Below are 21,706 nucleotides of genomic sequence, written 5' to 3' on the forward strand. Positions count from 1 at the left end.
CCCCCCCCCCCCCGAGGAATCGATGCTTGGGCTGAGTGCTGAAGTAGGAGTTGAGTGGTTCCAGGCAAAAGGAGCAGAGCATAAACAAATGCTCTCATAGGCAAAGCAAGAGCTGAAACAAGCTAGGTGAAGCTGGAAGGCACAGATAATCATGACACTTAAGAGTGTAACCGCAGAGCTGAGAAGAGCTTCAGGGATCACAGTGTAATCAACCCCCTCAGTTTATAGGTTTTATAGACAAGACCAGAATATCGTCTCCAACTCCATACTAAGTACTTTCTTTCTTCAGACATTGCCCAGCTCCTGGAGGAAAAGTTCCGTGTTCTGAATAACGCAAGGCAGCAAATAATTTAAGAACATTTACCATTTGGCTCTGAAGGCGTGGAGTAAGTTTCCACACTGCCACAGCCAGTTTACTATCCCAGTGTATGTAGCCTCACGTCACTATAAAGACAAGCCTGTGTTACCCCGGACACCTCAACCAGTAGCCAGGGAAGGCACACCCAAGGAAAACTATGGGCTTAGTTCTGTGCTTTTCCTCTCTCTAGCACTGGTAGATTTTATGAGATGCAACTTCAGCATTTAGAGCAGGATAACAATAGCATTGTAGTTTTGAATATTTAACAGGCAACAAGAATTTCATCACCTCCCATTGTTATAAGGTTTGCTAGCCCAGCACATGACCTTTCATTTGCATAAAAGATATTCATGAAAACTCTGATACCTGGGGACTATCTCTGCATAATTCAGCTTCTTATAAATATACACTTTGATGACTATCTGTTACAGCCTCTTGGACTGAATTCTTTAAAGAGAGAGAGAAGTTGCATTATATTCTCTGGGTTGTCACACTGTATTCTACATATGTTACTGAATAAGGAAGTGTTATAAAATAATGAAGTGTTTTTGTAAACTCCCTGGTAAACATCATCATGAATTATGATACACATTGTCTGGATTTCATATTGTAAGACTGCCACTTGATTCACAGTTAGGTTTATACATCTTGTCATGGAAACAGTTTTGGATTTCTTATTTTCAGTTCTGATTTTCCTTATGCAAGTTTGCATCTTTTTTTTTTTTTTTTTTTTTTTTTTTTTTTTTTTTTTCTTTGATGCATCCTTCTTTTTCTTTCTTTTGTTTGTGCATGTATGTGTGGTCTTGATTCTCCCATGGCTGGCCACACTCTCTGCATGCCCCATGCGACCACCCCTTCTCCAAAGTCAACAAATGCATGTGTACCTTAGTGAGCTGACACCAAATACAGACCCTGAAGGGAGCAAAACTCCCTCCCCATCTGAACCAGAGGCTAAAAAAGATACCAGAAAGGAATCCAAAAAAAGAAAAAATCCCAAAACCCAGGCAAATCCAGAGCCCAAAAGGTAAGAAGTTATGTGTGTATTGGCTTGTGTTTTGCGATGTCTGTGACCTTCTCTACCCCCCGCCACCTATGCCGCAACCTCCACCTTAGCAAACCCCAAGCTTTGTGTATTCCTGAAGTCTCTGCTCAAACGTGCACTTTTTAAAAAAATCCTAGCAATGGACAAAAATACCGTGTATTAGGAATGAATTTGAGTCAGGTATTTAGGGACACTTAAGACATGTTTGCATTGGAAACAAAACAGCTAATTGAGCAGTATGTAAACAGAATCATGAGTCGGATTGCTTTTTTTAGTGGCATCTAGTTAGGGGCCTGGTACCTTACCAAGTCATTCATAATAAGCAACCCATGTTTAATCATTTTGAAATTATGGTTAAGAAGGAAATAAAATGGGTTGGCATAAGATGGGTTTATACATTTATAGTAGGTCCATCATTTTTAGCAAACCCTCTCAGTTCTACGTTTATCTCATGAAAGAAATCCATCTTCACATAATGGTTTATAATAAAGGCACAAAGTAGTGTCTGTCACTTAATTAGTGACTCTTAGTAGAATCGTTTATATGATGAGGTCACTTTGAAAGCACTTTTAAGTTCTAAAATTTATACTGATGCTGTCTTGTTTCCTGTGTCCTTTAGGGATACTCTCTTTGTGAATTGGTAAAATGGCAAATTCGTGGCTTTTATTCCCTTTTAAAATAGATGTACAGTTATCTCCAGTGTTTATCCTATGTGCTTCTTTACCTCCCCATCTCGCCCCAAATCAACATTTTGACATTTTAAAGTTTCGTTGTTGAGGTTTTGAAACGGATATTCTGACCCTGGCATTGCCAAACTACACAAAGTTCACAAGGAGGTACGCTGTATGTTTCAGCATGAATTTATTCACTTGGATATTTCTAAGTCCTAAAATATATACGGTTCACTGGTAGGCAGACCAAATGAAAATGCCGATTTCCACTTCCTAGAGAATGTAGCAGGCTGTCAATCAATGTATGCAGGTCCAATAGGAATGCCCCGATCCCACGTGGACACCCATCTTCTGAACTTGCAGTATACGAGGACGAAGGTGGAGTGGAGTTTTGTGTCCCCCTGTGAGGGTCAGACTGCAAGGTAGGAAAGTAGCTTGCAGCCAGTAAAAAAGTGCATAGAGCGTTGTAGGTGCCCGAAGGAAGCCTCTCTGGCTGCTGTCCGAGGTGCTGCTTTTGGCGTGCTCAGCACTGAAGCAGAGCAGAGAGTAAATGGCCACCCTTGTTGGAGCCTGACCTATTCCCTGTGCCGTGAAAAACTACCGAAAAGGATTGTGAGTGGCACGTTGAGGGTCTCTGTTTGCTCTGCATTTTTAAAGGAAGAAGAAATCGTAATATTAAATATCAGTTCTGTGGAATTCTACAGTTTCCAAAGTGCTTTCATACATTCTATCTCATTTGCTATAACGTGTTCAGGTTGGCTACTTTGACACCCATTTTGCAGATGATGAAATTGAATTCTGTAAATTGAGGTGGCAAACCCAGATATTCTGAGTCCAGAGCTCTTTCTCTTTGTACTACATCAGCACTGCACATAGATTCTAAAGATCTGAGTATTAGAGGCTGTTCTGCCTAAATCTAGGATTATCATATCTCACTTCTATACCTCAGTTTTCTCATCTGCAAAATGAGCACATAGAGCATCTGTAATATCCCATCAACCTCTAAAATTATCTTCTGTGGGTTATAATAACAAGTAAAATAGTCCACTGTTAGATTTCGTAAGTAACACTGAAATAAAATAAGGATAATTGCCACCATTTAATGTGTTTGCTATATGCCAAGCACTGTGTGAAGTGCTATTTACATATATTATCTCATTTTATACCTACTGCATCACTGTGAGATCTGTATTATTATTATCCTCACCTAACAGATGAGGAATTTGAGGCTCAGATATATTCAGTCGCTTGCTTCATAGCAAATACCTGTGTGGGCCTAATTCAAACATGGATATTCTGACTTTGGAGCTTGGATTTGTAACCTCTCTGCCTTACTACCTGCCCAGCATTAGCATTTGTGTATAGTGTGAGATGCAGATTCAGCCATTTGATATGATTTCAGCATTTCCAGGTGAGATCCTCTAGCAGCCATCTGAATTAGTTAAATACTTTTCCATTTTTGTCCTAAAGGTGTCCAAAATCAGTTTGGCCCACCTGGTAATTTTGACCTTGTGGAAAAAGTCAGAGTGTATCTGGAGCTTTAGACCACCTAAAAGGAGAGTCTCCTTTGAACACCAATTAACAGCCTTTTGGTACTGGGGGAAAAAAAAAACATTTTCCTACCTCTTTCACCAGGATGAACACTGTTTGTATGTGGAGAGGTTATCTATTCTTTGACCCACAATAAGAAGGAACTCATGACTCATGGAAACAAATTGCCCTTTAACTGAATTTAACTGAACGATAGAGTTCATTCCTATTGCCATCTCACAACCAACTTTAGATTAGGTAAAAAGTAGCTTTTTACCTAATTTTCAATTTTTTACCTATTAATAACTCATCAGCCCCCTAGGTGAAGGCAGAGTCCGGCCCTACTGCAACTGGACATCATTAGTGATTGCTCAGGTGCTGGTGACTGAGTTTATCCCACCTTCTTTGAAAACCTGTGCCCTGTCTCTGTGAAACACTAGACCTACTTGAATCCAAAATATTTAATCCGAAGTAGACATATCTGGTCAATCAGGAAGGTGTTTGCTGTTCATAATTCCAAGCAGTGGAAGATATGGAACCATCACATGTTTGGAATCTTTTAGCATAGTGGTTCTTGACTAGGGGTGATCTCTTCCCCTGGGGACACTTGGCAATGCCTGGAGACGTTTTTGATTGTCACACTGGGGAAGGGCGGTGCTGTTGTCATCTGTGGGTAGAGGCCTGGTATGCTTCTAAATACCCTACAGTGCACAGGGCAGCCCCCTGTAAACAAAACCCAAAACATCAAACTTCCAGGTGATGGGATGAAATTCCTCGTTTTTACTTGGATTTTGGTTTCTTTTACACAGACGTATTCTGTGTCTAAAGGCATGACACTGATTTTAAGCTTGTGCAGGGGGTGTCACACTGTAGTGTGCATATAAATCACAGGGGGAGTTTGTTAAAATGGAGAGTATGAGGACCCATCCTCAAATAATTTCATTCAGCAAGTCTTAGATGGAGTCAAGCATCTGCCCTTTTCATCAGTTCCTCCCCGCGTATTTCTAAGGCATTTGGTCTGCAGATCCTACTTATGCAAGGCCTTGGTAGTCTAACTTGGCTGCACATTGGAATCACTTAAAGAGCCTAAGAAATGTTGATGCCTTAGCCCCGCCTGCAGAGGTTCTGATTTAGTTAGTCTGGGATATGGCCTAAGCATCATGGTTTTAAAATCTTATATATAGCAACATTTAAGAACCACTGATTGAGGGAGCATGAGTTTGGACTAGCTCTTTAAAACTGAACCCATTTTCTCAAAGAGAGAGGGAAAGAAAAGGAAAATGTGGGTATGTTCAGCTGGTTGCACTTGGCGATCATCAGATCCACAGATGTAAATCGCTATATCTTCTAAGTTTTAAATCAGCTCCTAAGGTTGCAGCACTTAATTTTCACCATAATATTTTTAGTATTCTTTCTAGATGACATTTAGATTAACATCACTTTGGTCACTGTCCCACAATGACAAGGCAGTCAAACAGCTCCGATGATTGCAAGTTGCGTCAGTGTTCCTTGGATGCCTTTATTATTGGGATTGGAAATCTTTCTCATTTACATTATTATTTAACATTTCTTGAATGCCAGTGCTGTTCTTCACATATGGCCTGCAGAGAAGGTACATTGTATCAGCAATTAACAAATCCATAATGCCAACGCCCCAATCCAAAGTAAGCTGCGTAGATTAATGAGTCTGTAAGCAGATGTAAGAGGGCATGAGTCCTAAAAATCTCTGAAAATGTGTCCAAGGCTTCTTTTGGGAGATGTATTTGGAGCCAAGGTGCCACTTATGTGCAAAGACCATGTGATCCCTGTGGCTTAGATCTGAGTAAGTGAACACTCAGATGGAGCTCACTTTGCTCCTCTGTTACTCCATCAGCTTCCCTAAGTCAGTAAGTGGTTCTGTCCACCCAGTTGCCCAAGACAAAGCCTTGGGAGCCATCCTTGATGTTTCGTCCCTCAGCACGTCACAAGGATTCAGTTACCGTGCCCTGTCAGTGCCCTTACATATCTCTCAAGTCCATCCACTTCTCCTTCTCTTCGATGCCACTGCCAGAGTTCAGGTCTCTGTCTTCTCTCCCCTGGACCACAGCTTTACTGACCATGTCCTTCCCTCCAGTGCGGGCCCCTCACTGCCAATCCATGTCACATAATGGTTTCCTTTATTTCTCTTTGGGGAATGCCTAGCTGGAAGTCAATGAGTCATTTTGCATGTGTATATTTTTCCTTCTCCAGTTTCTGCTTCCCTCCTTCCCTTCCTCCCTTTCTCTCCATTGTTACACACACATACACCCATCATGACATTATGTCTGGTGCTTTTTAACTCCCCCTCCCCAAAAGAGAGAGAAAAGACTATAGCAGGGTAGTTCTCTTTTACCATCCTGTGAATGCAGCAGTCTGGTAGCAGGCAGGCATGGGTGGGGGATGACAGTGACATTCACATTCTTGGTCTCATGTTACACACTGACACACACAGGCATTATTGCACTTGTGGACAGGAGCACATGGCTGGTTGGCCTCCTCTCCTGGCTCTGAACAGGTAGTGCTGGCCTTACAGATGTCTGCGTCATGCTCTCTAAATCCTAAAGAACCAGCTTCACCTAATCAGAAGGACTTCTAAGAAGGAGAGGGGAAAAAGTCCAAACACATTTCAAGTAAAAATCTGCATCCCAAGAAAAACTTTTCTCTAGAGCTTATATTCTAACTTTTAACCCATGTGACTCTCCTCATAAAGGAAATTTGTCCCACGGCAATAGCATATTTTCCAGCTCAGACACACAATCTTATAAAATGTGCTGCATCATCTGTCTCACTGGCGCAGTCTCTCTGGCCCATGACAAACCATCCAAATAATGTGCATTTTCCTTCTAAAATTCCACCAGTGTGTCCTCATGCTGTGGTTATTAGATTCATAGGTGCAAAAACATATTTTCAGATGTCACACTCTATTTAGGTAGGGTAGGTGTGATACCCAAAAGCCACACATATCACTGCTCTGACCACTCAGAAATCTATACATAAGGTCATTGGGTGTTCAGGGTGGAACTGAAAACCTAATATGTTTGTCTAGAAAAGAAGAAATCCACCTCTTCGCTTAGTCCTCAAAAAGAAAAATCTATGTAATACAAATTTTGGAAATTGGTCCTTCTCTGGGGAAAGAAATATGTACTTTCCTGCGATGTATACATTTTATACCATTTCTCTAATCATCTGTTGGGTTCTTGCTTCATTCAGAACCTGGGCAGAGCCTGAACCACTTTAACTAATGTCCTTGTGCCAATAACATCCACATTCTGTGAGATTGTTCAGAGGGAGGGACTTCTCCATCACTCCCATCCTTATAAGAGAACGAAGACACCTTCTGTTACTGTTGGGTTATAGCTACGTATTTAGAAAAGCAGTAAACAAGTCAGAAAAGTCTTGACTTGTGTATTTTTGCCCTCTCCTAGCCTCTTTTTCAAACTGACTAAAGCCATCCTCAAGAAGCTTCAGTGTGCATTTGTAATGTAGAAACTGCTTGTTCTTGCTCCCTGTCTTACCCTTTGTGATACAAACACTTGATATATTTGTTTTAGCAGCGTGTCTAAGCCCCAGGGCATCAGGGCATAATTAGAAAAGGGCATGGGCTGGAGGGAGAGGAGGAAGAAAGGGTAAGGCTGGGCTTTCATAATGAAGCGGTGACTACAGGACGTGAGAGTCCTAATTACAATTTATAATTAACCTAGAGATTATACATACCATCCAGAGGAGTGAGTGGGGATGTCTCCTTCTGAGATGACGATGCTTTGGTGCGGTCTTGAGTGTGTAGTTATTAACCATTTGAAAGAGACAAAGGAAAATATTCCACACTAGGATCAAATTCAAAAGTATCATTCTGGAAGCTGTAAGGATTAAGAATTGCTAGAAGAAGTCAGTTTTTTTAAAAAAAAGAGGAGTTAAGAAAGTGTGTTTGGTCTAAATGTTCTATTTAGGGACCATTACGAGGAACGGCTACTAAAATATTCTGTTCCACTCTGACCCTTTCAGCTCTCGTGTTTCTGGGCTGGAACATTTTTGTAGCACGTAGGATTCAGTTATCATGCTTGTTTACGGACATTTTCATGGATCTGTAATGCGGTCTGTAGGCATGCATCCATTTGGAGAGAGAGAATATATCATGTTTACGGTGCCTGCACCGGCATATGTGGACATTTGCATTTGGAGAGAAAGTATATTCCCACTTCAACTGGAGTTTTACCCTTTGTTGATAGTGATTGGAGCTTAAAGCTGGCTGTATGCAGAGAGGTGGACCAGACGCTCTTTCCTCTTTTGTTGAATTCACACATTTCGTTTTACACTGGATTCTACACTTGATCACCAAATAGATGCAATAGCAGAACACATCAATCATTGTATGCTTTGAATTCATTTAGTAACCTGACCTTCTTGAAAAGATATCTTACCTTCCCAACGGAGGTTTTGTGGCCCGGCTTTCAACATAACGTGGAGAACCCTGGTAGCAGGGTAATTAAACTCTAGGACTCTGCGTGCTCACCTGGGTGAGTAGCAACAATTTAACGCCCCCGAAGAGGTCATTTCACTTTCACAAGACACAAGGTAGCTTGAATTCTTTGGCTCAAATGTTCACACTTAATTTCAAGCATCAAAATAAAGTGTTTCACATTAAAAGCCTTGTGCTTAATCATATTGGGTCAATCCTACAATAGACATTAATTAACAAGCTCTAGCTCAGAAACATTTGGGGAAAGGGAGAGGCGTTTGCATAACTAGTCCTAAAGTGTGGGCAGACGGGTTAGGGTCATTTTAATCTGACCAAAAAAACCCCAAAAGAACCCAGAAAAACACAACTCTAGATGTATTATTATTTGTGACATGGCTCAAGATGGGAGGCTGTGAGGAGAATGAAGATGACAGAACTGGTGCTAACCACTGTGACAAGAACTTGAAGAGCAGCCGACGTGACATCTTTCCTATCGTGCTGCCGAAAATGTCAACTTTGTGAAGGACAGTGAGAAAATGGTTTGCCGAAAACTTGAAAGGTGGATTCCAGAGATGCCTGCTGTGTCAGATGCAATATATAGTCTGTCGTGGCCCGAGAGACCCACTTTGGACTCCGATGATGGCCTGCAGGTGGGAGAGATTCCAGTCTTTGACAGGGCTCCAAAAATGACTGCACTTGACCTGCATATTGTCTCAAGTTTGCAGGATCATGATATACAAAAAGTGAGTGGTTAGCCAGTGTGCAGTTAGGTGGAACCAGTGACCAGAGACCACATCTCCTTGTGTGTGTGTGTGTGTGTGTGTGTGTGTGTGTGTGTGTGTGTGTGTGTGTGTGTGTTGCTAAAGCTAGGTTCAAAGGTATCAATGCTTCTACTAAAATTGGGATCCAGAGGATGTGTGCTTTATGAACTTAGGTCAGTTCCACATAAGTAACAAAAACTAACGCTGGCTAATCTAAGCAAAAGAGAGTTTATGGGGATCATGCCAGGAGCCTCAAAAAAAAAAAAAAGGGAGGGGGAAACTGGAATCAAGGCAGCAACAGAAAAGTAGGAAACAGGATCAAAGCAGTGGTCCAGTCCTTACCTGCGCATTGGAATGACCTAGGGAGCTTTAACTTGACATGTGTAGGCCCTGCTTCAGACCCATTGAATCAGAGCTTGAGGGTGGGACCTCTCAAAGCTCTACGGGTTCTAAGATACAGTCAGAGATGAAGAGCTACCGACCTGGGAGAACAAGCTGGGCAGGGCACAGCTGCTGAGACAGCAAACCCCACCAGGTTCTTTTATCCTTACATCATTTATGTGATATAAAAGTTCCGGGAACGAGTGTCCAGTTGGCTGAGTGCAGTTCTCAGTCCGGCTAAGATGTATAGTGGCCCCCCAAGGCAGGAGCTGGCCTCCAGGAAGCCTTCGGCATTGACAGCAGGAGAGTAGTCTCCTCAGTTTACACACAATGCAGCCAAGGTCATTCCTCCAAAGGAAATTCAGAGTGTCCTTAAGGACCCTAAGGAGTGCAAAACCACTAGCAGAAAATGTATAAGTCAGGATACAAGAGGGCAGAGGAGTCAGGCTCCTAGACACATGTTCTGAGTAAAGACACACCTCAGCCTGGGATTTGCTAGGTAGGAGTTTAAAAATCCAGCTTCAGCCTCCTCTTCTCTCATTCTTTGTGATTCCTTAAGTGTTAGAAGTATTGAGGAAAGAACAAGGTGCAGAGCCAGTTTTATGACGATTATAGAATCCCCCCCAAATGTTTCCAAAACAGAGAAACAAAAGCATGGCTTATGAGAGACACCAATACAGTCCTTCTACTTATTTTGCAGCCAGCACCGCTTAGAATGGCACCTAGAAAACAGTGCAAATGCCATTTTTGGAAGGGGTTGCTAGCTTCATAAGTGGACCATATACTTCTTAGAGAAGATCTCTGGTTCCACATTCACTCAATCCAAGGGAAATTGGGAACCCTGGATTCCCAATTCCAAAAATACTGTTTCATGCATTCAGCCACCCACCAAATATTTTTTCGCTCTAAGACAGACGTTCTCAAAATAAGGTTCCCCGAACGAGCAGTACCAGAGAACTTGTTACAAATGCCAGTTCTCAGGTCCCACCCCAGATCTGTTGAATCAGAAACTCTGAGGTGCCCCGGCAGTCTGAGTTGTCACAAGCTTTCCAGGTGACTCTGAGGCAGGCTTAGGTGGCCACTACTCTAGGGAAAGTATTTCATTGCTTCTGTGAGAACAGTGGTCCCTATATATTGAACCAGGGTTTTTCAGTTAGTAGATCCATAGAAATCTACCAAAACCTGTACAATTAACATTGACAGATTATAGGGGTCAGTGGAAGAGAAATCGATGTTTGACAGAATTTTCAATAATAACTATGAGAAATCGAACACCCCACAAAGGATATTTTTGCTTTTTAACTGATGGAGTGACAACCTGTGATCTTGGACAAATTATATTTTTCCGGCACATCTCTCCCTCAGTTTGTAAAATAACACCCCCCGTTACCAGTATGATTTCAGAGCAATTTCGGCAATTACAAATAAATGTGCATTGGATGTCGAAATTGTGATGTGTTTTATCACCTGGTTTTTTTTGGCAAGCTCCGTACTATGTGTCTTACAGACTCAGATTGGTTTGTTTCATTTATTTAAAATGAAACTACTCGGGCTTCCCTGGTGGCGCAGTGGTTGAGAGTCCGCCTGCCGATGCAGGGGACACCGGTTCGTGCCCCGGTCCTGGAAGATCCCACATGCCGCGGAGCGGCTGGGCCCGTGAGCCATGGCCGCTGAGCCTGCGCGTCCGGAGCCTGTGCCCCGCAACGGGAGAGGCCACAGCAGTGAGAGGCCCGCGTACCGCAAAAAAAGGAAAAAGAAAAAAAGAAACTATTCACACTGACATAGGCGATTAAGAAGCAAATTTAAGAAATGACAATAATTTTTAGTTGTTTACCTTTTTTGAAAAGGGAGATTAATGGTGTTCACAGAGTAGTTCAAGGAGACACGGAAGCTGGTATCTGATACCTTTAATAGTTATAAATGTGAATCATCAGAACAAAAGGGGAAAAAACAATCAGATTTTATGTTTATAATACCCTTTGTAGTGAGAATTACAGGAAAGCCAGGCACAGACTAAATGTTCGGTTTTTGTCATCTCAAACACAAATCTAAAAGCTGCCTTCTAATTGCCTAATTGCCTTAGAAGACTTGTTGGGTAAGGAAGGAACGATTTTCTTCACAGAGAGGTTAATTTCCTAATAATGGCCACAAACATCTCTGGGCTGTCTGTGTTGCATGGTTTTCAGGCTTTTTCCTGTGATCTATAAACTCCTCTCTGAATTGTACCTTATATTTAATAACATTTTTCTCTGGCTTAATTCCCTGCTAAGAAACAAAATGCTTAAAGTGGCTCGACTTTTCCCAAATCGATTGTGTGCATGTACACACGCCAATTGTCTAAACGTGTGTTCAGTGCATTAGCAAGCTGAATTTTGTACAAACAAAATTCAAAAGCCACAGCTAAAGAAAGTTGTAGATTATAACAGACACGTGAGACGTTACTACAGAAAGCCTCACAGGTATTTCGTGGGGCCAGTGAATTCGTCCTGAGATTTAGCTACAGATTTGTGGGCATTTTATGTTTAAATAACTTTGAAATAAACTTCGTAAATTAACATTTGAGATTTTTCCTGAAAATTTGAAACTAAGGACACGTGTATAGATTCCAACAGCCTACCTGATATTTACCATTTTGCCTCTAAGTTCAGGAGGGTGTGAAGAAATGGACTGTATAGCATTTTACTATTTAGGGGTATTTTCTACAAAGTGGGTGAGGGGAAGTTTTTTCTTTTTTCAAGTAGGGCATTTTTAGTACTTAAAAAGAAGGGAAGCTGACCAATAAGCCCCTAACAGGAGGTACACTGCTATCTTTTGCCAAGTCTTTTGTGCAGTCAGACTGGTCTAGTATACAGGATTTTCCCAACTTCTGCTGGATCCTTGAGAAGGCCTATAAATAAGACCATTTGTTTGGTCTCAAGATGACTTGCATTTGCAAACTGAAGAATGTTCCAATAGAAGTTTCATGGTGACGCACCAATCTGCAAACTGGCTCAGCCAGTAGTCAAAACAAGTCACTACAAGATCTGGGAGCTGAAGACTTTGAATGGGTCAGATTATCCTTCGTCTAATTTGGCACAGATAAATTTGGGCTATAAATATGCAGCCTTCCTTTGTATTTTCAACTTGAATGGGCCAAAGGAAATAAGGAAAATGTGTGTGAACCTGTTGGTAATTCAGAAACATGAGAATACTGTGATTAAACTGAAATTCGCTTATTTATGCCAGGGTCATTCTTTTTATTAAATGAGCAGTAGTTCTCTAAGATTGAAAAATAGCCTGTGTGGTTAGTTCTTTTTTCCACCCTTATTGAGATATTAACACATACCATATGTAAGTTTGAGATGTACAGTGGGATGATTTGATACACGGATACATTGTAAAATGATTACTGCATAAGGTTAGTTTCGTATAATTACTCTGTGTGTGTGTGTCTGTGTGTGTGTGTGTGTGTGTGTGTGTGTGTGTGTGTGTGTGGGGATAACATTTAAGATCTACTCTCTTGACAGCTTTCAAGTAAATAATACAGTACTATTAATTACAGTCACCATAGGGTATATTAGATCCCCAGAACTTATACCTCTTCTAGCTGGAAGTTTGTACCCTATGACCAACATCTTCCCATTTCACCCACTCCCCAGCCTCTGGCAACCACCATTCTCCTCTCTGTTTCTATGAGTTCAGCTTCTTTAGATACCACATATAAGTACTGTGTGTTTATCGTACACATATCAGTGTTTACCTTACTGTCTCATTTATTTCACTTAGCATAATGCCTTCTTTTTTGTGGCTGAATAATTTTCCACTGTGTACGTATCCTTTATCCGTTCAGTTCATCTGTCAATAGTTAATATTGTCAGTAAACAACATAGGTTGTTTCGCTATCTTGGCTATTGTAAGTAATGCTGCAGTTAACATGGGGGTGCAGATATATCTTCAAGATAGTGATTTTCCAGATGTAGAGAACAAATGTATGGACACCAAAGGGGGAAAGCGGAGGGTGAGTCGGGTGATGGTGGTGGGATGAAGTGGGAGATTCGGATTGACATAGATACACTAATATGCCTAAAATAGATAACTAATAAGAACCTGCTGTATAAAAAATAAGTAAATAAATAAATGAGAAAAAAAAAAAGATACTGCTTTCCTTTTTTTCAGATACATATACATACCCAGAGGTGGGATTGCTAGATCATTTGGCAGTTTTATTTTTAATTTTTGAGAAACCTCCGTACTGGTCTCCTTAGTGGCTGCACCAGTTTACCTTCCCACTAACAGTGCAGGAGGGTTCACTTTGCTCCAAAGCCTCTCCAGCACGTATTTGTTGTCTTTTTGTTTTGAGAACAGCCATTCTGACAGGTGTGGGGTGATATCTCAGTGCAGTTTTGATTTGTATTTCCTTGATGATTAATGATGTTGAGCATCTTTTCATGTACCTAATGGCCATTTGTATGTCTTCTTTGGGAAAAAGTCTATGTCCTCTGCCTATTTTTAATCAAATTATTTGGGGGGGTTTCTATTTTTTATGAGTTCCTTCTATATTTTGAATGTTAACCCCTTATCAAATAGATGGCTTGCAAATATTTTATCTCATTCCATAGGTTCTTTTTTTTTTTTTTAGCAATAACAATAGCAAACATTTATTGAGCACTTATGTGCCAGGGGGTTTGTATGTGTTATCATGTTCCATGTGCTAATTAACCCTTATAGAAACCCTCAGGAAGGACTGTTTTTATCCCTGTTTGACAGATAAGGAAACTGAGCCTCAAAGAAGTCACAGACTATTAAGTGAGAAATCCAGCTTTAGGTGTTAGGCAGCTGTAGGTTGTCTTTACGTTTTGCTATGCAGAAGCTTTTTAATTTGCTAACGTGTCACTTTTTTTTTGTCTTGTCTCTTTTGCTTCTGTTGTTTGTGCTTTGGTGTCATATTCAAAAAAATTATTTCCAAGACCAATGTCAAAGAACTTTTCCTCTATATTTCCTTCTAGGATTTTTACAGCTTCAGGTCTTACATTTAAGTCTTTAATCCATTTTGAGTTCTTTTTTGTGAATGTTCTAAGATAAGGATCCAATTTCATTCTTTTGCATGTGGATATCCAGTTTTCCCATTGCCACTTATTGAGGAAACTATCCTTTCCCCATTGAGTATTCTTGGCTCCCTTGTCAAATATTAGTTGACCATACATGCAAGGGTTTATTTCTGGGCTCTCAACTCTGTTCCATTGGTCTATATGTTTGTTTTTATGCCAGTACCATACTGTTTTGATAACTACAGCTTTGTAATATAGTTTGAATTCAGGAATTGTGATGCCTCCAACTTTGTTCTTTCTCAGGATTCCTTTGGTTATTTGGGGCTTTTGTGATTCCTTACATATTTTAGGATTTTTTTTTTTTTTTCCTATTTCTGTGGAAAACATCCCAGTGGAATTTTGATAGGGATTGCATAGAATTTATAGGTGGCTTTGGGTAGTACAGACATGTTAACTCTGTTAATTCTTCTAATCCATGTACACAAGATATCTTTCCATTTATTTGAGCTTTCTTCAATTTCTTTCATCAAGGTCTTGTAATTTGTACAATGTCTTGTAATTTGTTCTTTGGTTAGTACATGAGTGGTGAAATTAATCTGAACATCTGTAGTTATAAGCTGGAAAGTGAGTCATTTAACAGCATTTACCTCTGGGAAATATAGACACTTACAGGACTCCTGGTTTTCATAGGAGTTTGTGTGCATAGTTCAGGAGTCCCAAACATAAGTGCCGACAAGAGAGACAGGTAATGTAAATTAGAGCTATGGACCAGGAGAGTGCCCGCCGCAGCTAAGGAAGAAGCTGTTTGTTGCCCCTCTCCAATTAATGCCAGCTGTTCCAAATTTGCAAGAGAACTGTATCATAAAGCTTTTCTAATGTAAAAAATGTTGGCAAGCAGTTCAAAATTTCAAAAGGCTGTGAGCCAAACAGAGCAGGTCTAGAGGTTGGCTTTAATCTGCAAGCCACCCCTTTGTACATTTCACCATTTCACAATAAATGAGCGACAGTTCTGCAAATGTCTCCAAATGATAACCTCAAAATACCCCATCCCCTCTAGTCGCTGGCGCTGAAAAGCAGGACTTCTCCTAAAGTCACATCGATCACTGTAGTTGTTCTTCTAAAATGGACAGTTTCCTCCTGCTAGAGGTCTGATTTGATGGTGTCAGCATATGAGGTTCCCGTCACCTCATGACATGTCTTCTTTCAGGCCTGATGGAATTGGAACTGTGACTGTTGAAGAAAAGGAACGTTTTGAAGAAATCAAAGAGAGACTCCGAGTTCTGTTGGAAAATCAGATTACACATTTTAGGTAAGGATCTGGGGTTAAAGGGCTTTTTAGGAGGATGAGAGTGGGGAGGGGCAAATTAAGGGCTTGATTTTCTAAAACTGTAAATCTATCAGAGACACACTAAATATTAGAAATAGCTGAATGAGGATCTACTGGATAGCACAGAGAACTATACTCAATATTTTTTAATAACTTATAAGTGAAAAGAATCTGAGAAAGAATATGTGTAATATATATATATATATATATATATATATATATATATATATAACTGAATCAGTTTGCTATACACCCGAAACTAACACAACATTGTAAATCAACTCTACTCCAACATAAAATAAAAACTAAATTAAAAAATAATGATAAAGGTAAAAAAAACACCTCATAGATACAGAGAACACATTACTGGTTGCCAGACGTGGGGTCTGGGAGGGGGATGGATTGGTTGAAGGGGGTCAAAAGGTCCAAATTTCTAGTTATAAAATAAATAAGTCGTGGGGATGTAATGTACAGCATGGCGACTATAGTTAACAATACCGTTAGCATATTTGAAAGCTGCTAAGAGAGGAGTTCTTAAAATTCCTCATCACCAGAAAAAAAAATGTGTAACTATGTATGCGGATGGATGTTAACTCGACTTACTGTGGTGATCGTTTTGAAAAATATAGACTCATTACGTTGTACTCCTGAAACTAATATACTGTCAATTATAAAAAAAAAAAAAAAAAAAAAGAAATAGCTGAATGAAAAAGCCAACCAAGGCAGTGTTCCCCAATATCCAGGAGACTTTGAAATCTTAAGTTCATTTTATTTCCACGGAAAGAACAAAGCCCTCTTTGTGTAAGCTGACCCTGGTCGTCAATCTATCTAAAAAATCTACTAAAATGTTGAATATGACGCTTCTTCAAGGTTTTTAAATACAACAGTGAAAACTCCTGTGAATCAGTTCCCATAGGGAAGGAAGGCGGTGGTAGCCAGAAGAGCATCCCCACCTTCTCCATTACCTGAAAATAGGACTAGTGGGCTATGTGGGGAAAGAAAGAATCTTGGTTCATCCTTGACAGACTGATCATGCACTTCCCCACACTCTCGAGACAGCTCGCGGGTCTGGGCTTGAGCCTTGCACCACACAGCCCACTTTTCCCTTAGAGTCAATTAGATATTTTTAATGCTGCACTGGTGGTTCTGAACCAGAGATCTGAGAATAGGAGCTCATCAATAGTAAGAGCATTTATAATAGCATAGTAAATAGTTCCTATTTATTAACTGCTTCCTGTGCACTACATAGGGAACTAGAGGCTGGATAAGCATGAACTCATTTTTTTTTTATTCTCAGGACAATTTGTAAGGTAGTTATTGTAATTCTCATTGAAACAAGGAGTAAACCGAGGTTGAGAGAAGTTAAGTAACTTGCCCCAGGCCCCTCAGCCAGCAAGTGGGAGAAATGGCATACATACATAGGATAGCCTGGGTTTCAGTAGCCCATCCTGTTCCTTTTGTACCATGAGGAAGAGTGTCTTGAAAGGCTTATGACAGCCTGAAATGGTTACTAGAACTCTTAGTGGTACCTGACATAGGTACCATCTGTGCCATCAAAAACCTCCTGGATAAGTCTTTACTGGTCATACACTTTATGCTAGATACATTGCCAATAGCAAAAGATCAAATAACAATTAAAAACTACAGTCAAGGAAGGACAATTAGTAGAATCATGAATTTGCTCAAAATACACTCCTGTATTTCCTATATTAATCCTCTGGGGATTTAGGTAAGTGTGTTTGAATTTTAGCCTGTTTCAACTAATATTGTTTAATGCCGGTCTGGTCTCAATAATTACATATAAGGTCACATTTGAGCTAACAAATGGTTCTCCTTCACCACAGAAATCTAAACAGAGCCTTATGTCATCACTGGAAATATTCTTTTCTGCTGCAGACGTTTGCAGAGTCTCTCTTTAGTCATTATTCACACATACACATATATACATTATATACACACATATATGGTGTGAATTCAGATTAGCATAACACAACGTGACAAAATAAAAAGCATTTTCTGTTCCTGAGAGAGAGTTGCCATAGGAATCAAGTTACAGCATATTTCATTCTAAAATGCAATTGATTCAGGCAACCTGAACATTTTTCTGTCTTTTTTAGGTATTGCTTTCCATTTGGTCGACCTGAAGGTGCTTTGAAAGCTACCCTCTCACTCTTGGAAAGGGTAAGAATGAAAGTAAAAGACAAATGATATATACACAGAGACATAAACATCATGGTAATTAAATATTGTGGTTGAATGGCCTAGATTGTCATTTCTAAAGGATTTGTTTACCATTCATCAAATACCAGAATAAATATGAAGAAATTGCCAAAATTCTAGATATTTTATCTCCAGACTCTCAAATAGTTAGGATATACTGAAGATACGCTCCTTGCCCTTCCATGATTCATGGACAGGCTTTGACATCCTAACTGTGCACTGGAATTTTTTATTTTCTCTTTAACAATGGCGCTCAATCCATGTTAAGTTGCAAAGAGGCATTCACAACTAATTTTAAACTGAATTCTTTAAACGTAAATGAGTAACACATTTCGTTGAACCATCTTAAGAACGTAGTTTTTCCACCTATAGGTCTTGATGAAAGATATTGTTACCCCAGTACCACAAGAGGAGGTAAAAACAGTCATCCGTAAATGTCTAGAGCAGGCTGCTTTAGTCAACTATTCTCGGCTGTCAGAGTATGCCAAAATCGAAGGTAAGGCCCCCTTCCGCCCCCGATTTTTAATTTAAATTTTGGTATGCCTCCCTAGGCAAGTCTCTCTCTTTTCTGATGGGCACCAGAAAACAGTGGCCCATCTCTGTACGTTAAGCTGAAACTTGAAAGCACTTGAAATGGGATAGCTTCCTCAGCTGTGGCCACATAAATGATTGAAGGCACAGGGACTCAGGAAATGGTCTTTGTAGGGAAGGATTTTGAATATAGGTTGTTATCAGACAACTAAGGTCCTTCCAAGAGGCTGTGTTGGCCCTGACTTTGCTCTGTGGCTAATGTTATTCTATGAAAGAGTTCTGTAGGGTGGCTACCTTCTTTAAATAGAGGGAAACTAAACAGTTTGTGGTCCACCGTTGATAGCATTGGAAGTAAAACAGGAATTGAATAAAGCAACATCAAGATTTTGCCTAACTCTTTCTGGTCTCTTGAACATATCTTGTGTCTCGGTAGCTTTTCAAACTTGATGGCGGGTTAGTATTCGGCTGTCTCCGATGGCTCCTGGTTTGCTTTAGATCTTATTCAGTCTTGTTACTCCAAACCTAGGATGGTTGTTATCACTGCCCTCTCAAGTTTTAGGGAAGTGGTCACTAATGACCAAGCAATCGCCCAAAGGCACTTTGAGTCCACTCTACTTGAGAAGATATGGTTCTTTGGGACCTGTTCATTTGCAAAGGTATTAATCACTTTTCATTGTTACCCTGTTGGCTGCTATAGGGTGATTTGAAAACCACACCCAACTTTGACCGTGGTGTAAGTGTATAAATGTGGAAGTTCTGTGTGCAAAACTCAATGTGTCTGCATTCTGGAATCTGATGTTCTCTCGTGTGAAACACCCAAACAAAACCAGCAAATACCCATAGTCTGCCTTCAGGACATGACTGGGAAAAGAAAAAATAAGAGAGACCTAATCAACTACCAAAACCCCATCACTTACCCTGCCAAAGTCCTTGTTTCCTTAGAGAATTAGGTTAAGGTCATGTCAAATCCGCAGTGTTCTGTACATTCCATGTCCTCCCTCTCTCAGTTTTGTCCGTCTGACAATGCAAATTGTGTACCAGTGGTAATGAATTCGTTGTTATGCATCCAGGGAGAAACACTTAAGAATTGGGCACTAAAAGGATGTTTATCAACTCTTGACTTGGTAATGAGTGACAAAAATAGAGGAACAAGGAGATCGTTAAAGGGCTATATTAGCAAATAATGATTCCAGCATTTACCTTCCCAGGACATAATGATTGGTTGTATTTGTTAAAGTCAACCGGGTACCTAGTAATTCTAGGCCAGGCCAGGGATGGGATGGGATCAAGAAACGTTCTGTTGCCACGTCTGCTGCCTCATGTGTAGGTCTTGGTCTAGCTATGACTAGTCTTTTGGTAAGATCTGCTCTCTTCTTTCAGATAAATATATCCAAAAACAAACTTTAAGATCTGTAAGTAAAAATGCATTCATTTCTGAAGTAGATCAGCTGGTCTGTAATTTCCTTTTGTGCCTCAATTCTTCTTGGTTGTGTTAATTATCTTTCGCACTGTGACTTTTAGGGCTGGGGATTCTTTGAAGAAACCAATCTTGTTTTTCCAACTCTCTTTTCAGAGAAGTACCTCATTCCACACTACCTGCTCTCTTCCGCTTCTCTCCTTCCTTGTCCGTGATTGGCTCAGCCACTTTTTGACGTTAACCCTGCAAAAGTGGCTGTGACACCAATTTCAAAGCATGCTGGGATTGTTAATTCAGACAACCCAACATCCTCTGGCTGCATGTATCAGGTTTTCTTTCATGAACATAGTCCACCGTAGGCTGAGACATGGCAGCTTTAAATATATTACTACCAGACAACTTTCTTTTACAAGGTTCTGATCCTACCCCCGGCAAAGAAATCTTGCATTTTGACATTTGAGATTCTCTGTGACCATTAACAGCTTAGTCCCCTGAGAATGTTGGAAAGAAGTTGTAGTAATATTGCTGGAGACTATGTTTATGAAGAAATACCTCAAGAGCCTTAGATACTAAAGTCTGAAATCCTTAGTATCTTGGAGCCTTCAATCAATGAAATTCTGTTTCCCTTTATTCATGATGTTTTCGGTCATTGTATTCTTGCAAATAATTCTAAAGAGACGTGTAAAATCATGGTCACAATCTCTCTCGTGACTCACGGCATGCTGAATGGTTAATCCAGTAGATCTCCAATTTTGAAACTCCTTTTTCTTTTATCCTGTGTTTATGCCAAAATATTCTGTGGCTATTTTCCTTTGAGCTAATGTAACGTTTTCCTCTAACCTATGACCTATAACCTCTTGACCTCTGACCTAAGCCTCTTGCATGCCCAAATCCTCTTTTATAGGGAAAAAGAGAGAAATGTATGAGCATCCTGTCTTCTGCTTGGCCTCCCAAGTGATGGATTTAACCATTCGTGAGTACCTACCACCTCCTCGCCATGCTGTCTTCACTCTTTCTGTTTTCATTATTTCAAGAAAATTCAGATCCAAACCAACTCACTCTCCTTGCTTCAAGTTTTTTAGCATTGGCTTGTCTGTTGATTCTGTCTGTGAAACCCAGTGTGAGAAGTCCAGTCACTTTTATCAGCCTAACACAGGTTAGACAATTAAGCCATTTGTTTGTGATAAACTCAGATTTGTCTGTAAGTTTTTCAGTTATTCTCTGTCTGTGACCTGAATGCATTTTTACTTTGCTTGTGTGTAACCCCAATTTGTAAAGTGCTTGTCACTGGTACACAATCAAAACGTAGCAGCTAGGTGGGGAGCAATGTGTTAGGTGTCAGATAAAGGACAGTTGGGGCAAAACCGTGCTTTCTTTTCCATGTTTAAGATATCAAACTGTTGTGGGTAGATCACACAGGGTGGTCCATTCTCTGTAAAAGTTAGATCTTATATGCCTCCTGTCTGTTCTCGCAAACTGGGAAGCTTTTTCTTGTTCTTTCTGGAGATTTGGAGTTGTCCTCGTCCTCTAAGCTCTGGCTAGAACATATGACTTAGTTGTCACTTGGAGAGTTCATGTATGTGTCACAGCTTGATTTCACATTAAACTTAATTTGACTAATTTTCTATTTGTGCAGCATTGACCCCACACTTCTGGGCGGTGGGAACTCAAGGGCAACTTTTTCCTTCCAATATCATGTATCACACATAAGTGGGGGGCATTTTGGTTCACTTGCTCATTAATCCTTGCATGTGTTCTTGTTTCTCTCTCTCTTCTCTCCTTGTCGTGCTTTCTCTTTCAAATAGAGAATCAAAAGGATGCAGGTGAACCAATTGTATATGCATTATAAACCATCAGGACTGTTGAGTTATATTTAGTTTTTGTTTCTGTTTTTGTTTTTTAATAGCTCCTTAATGTATGTACTCCCAAAGACTGATGTGGAGTTGCGGTAATACTTAAGGAGTTAA

At 40.2% G+C, this 21,706-nt stretch overlaps 1 protein-coding gene across 6 annotated transcripts in view; it reads left to right on the forward strand.

Moving 5' to 3' along the window:
- CADPS (calcium dependent secretion activator) overlaps positions 1-21,706 on the forward strand; it is a 475,342-nt gene that overhangs the window by 331,868 nt on the left and 121,768 nt on the right. For 4 of the 6 annotated variants that reach the window (XM_007454767.1, XM_007454765.1, XM_007454766.1 and 1 more), the window contains 3 exons: positions 15,452-15,553; positions 17,689-17,752; positions 18,164-18,287. In XM_007454767.1, the coding sequence (XP_007454829.1) occupies positions 15,452-15,553; positions 17,689-17,752; positions 18,164-18,287 (290 nt within the window). Of the gene's footprint in view, positions 1-15,451; positions 15,554-17,688; positions 17,753-18,163; positions 18,288-20,643; positions 20,713-21,544; positions 21,563-21,706 lie in introns of all 6 variants that reach the window. The other 2 variants (XM_007454769.1, XM_007454764.1) reach the window with 2 other exon arrangements.

Source organism: Lipotes vexillifer, unplaced genomic scaffold (genome assembly GCF_000442215.2).
Source record: "Lipotes vexillifer unplaced genomic scaffold, Lipotes_vexillifer_v1.1 scaffold8, whole genome shotgun sequence".
Taxonomy (NCBI): Eukaryota; Metazoa; Chordata; class Mammalia; order Artiodactyla; family Lipotidae; genus Lipotes; species Lipotes vexillifer.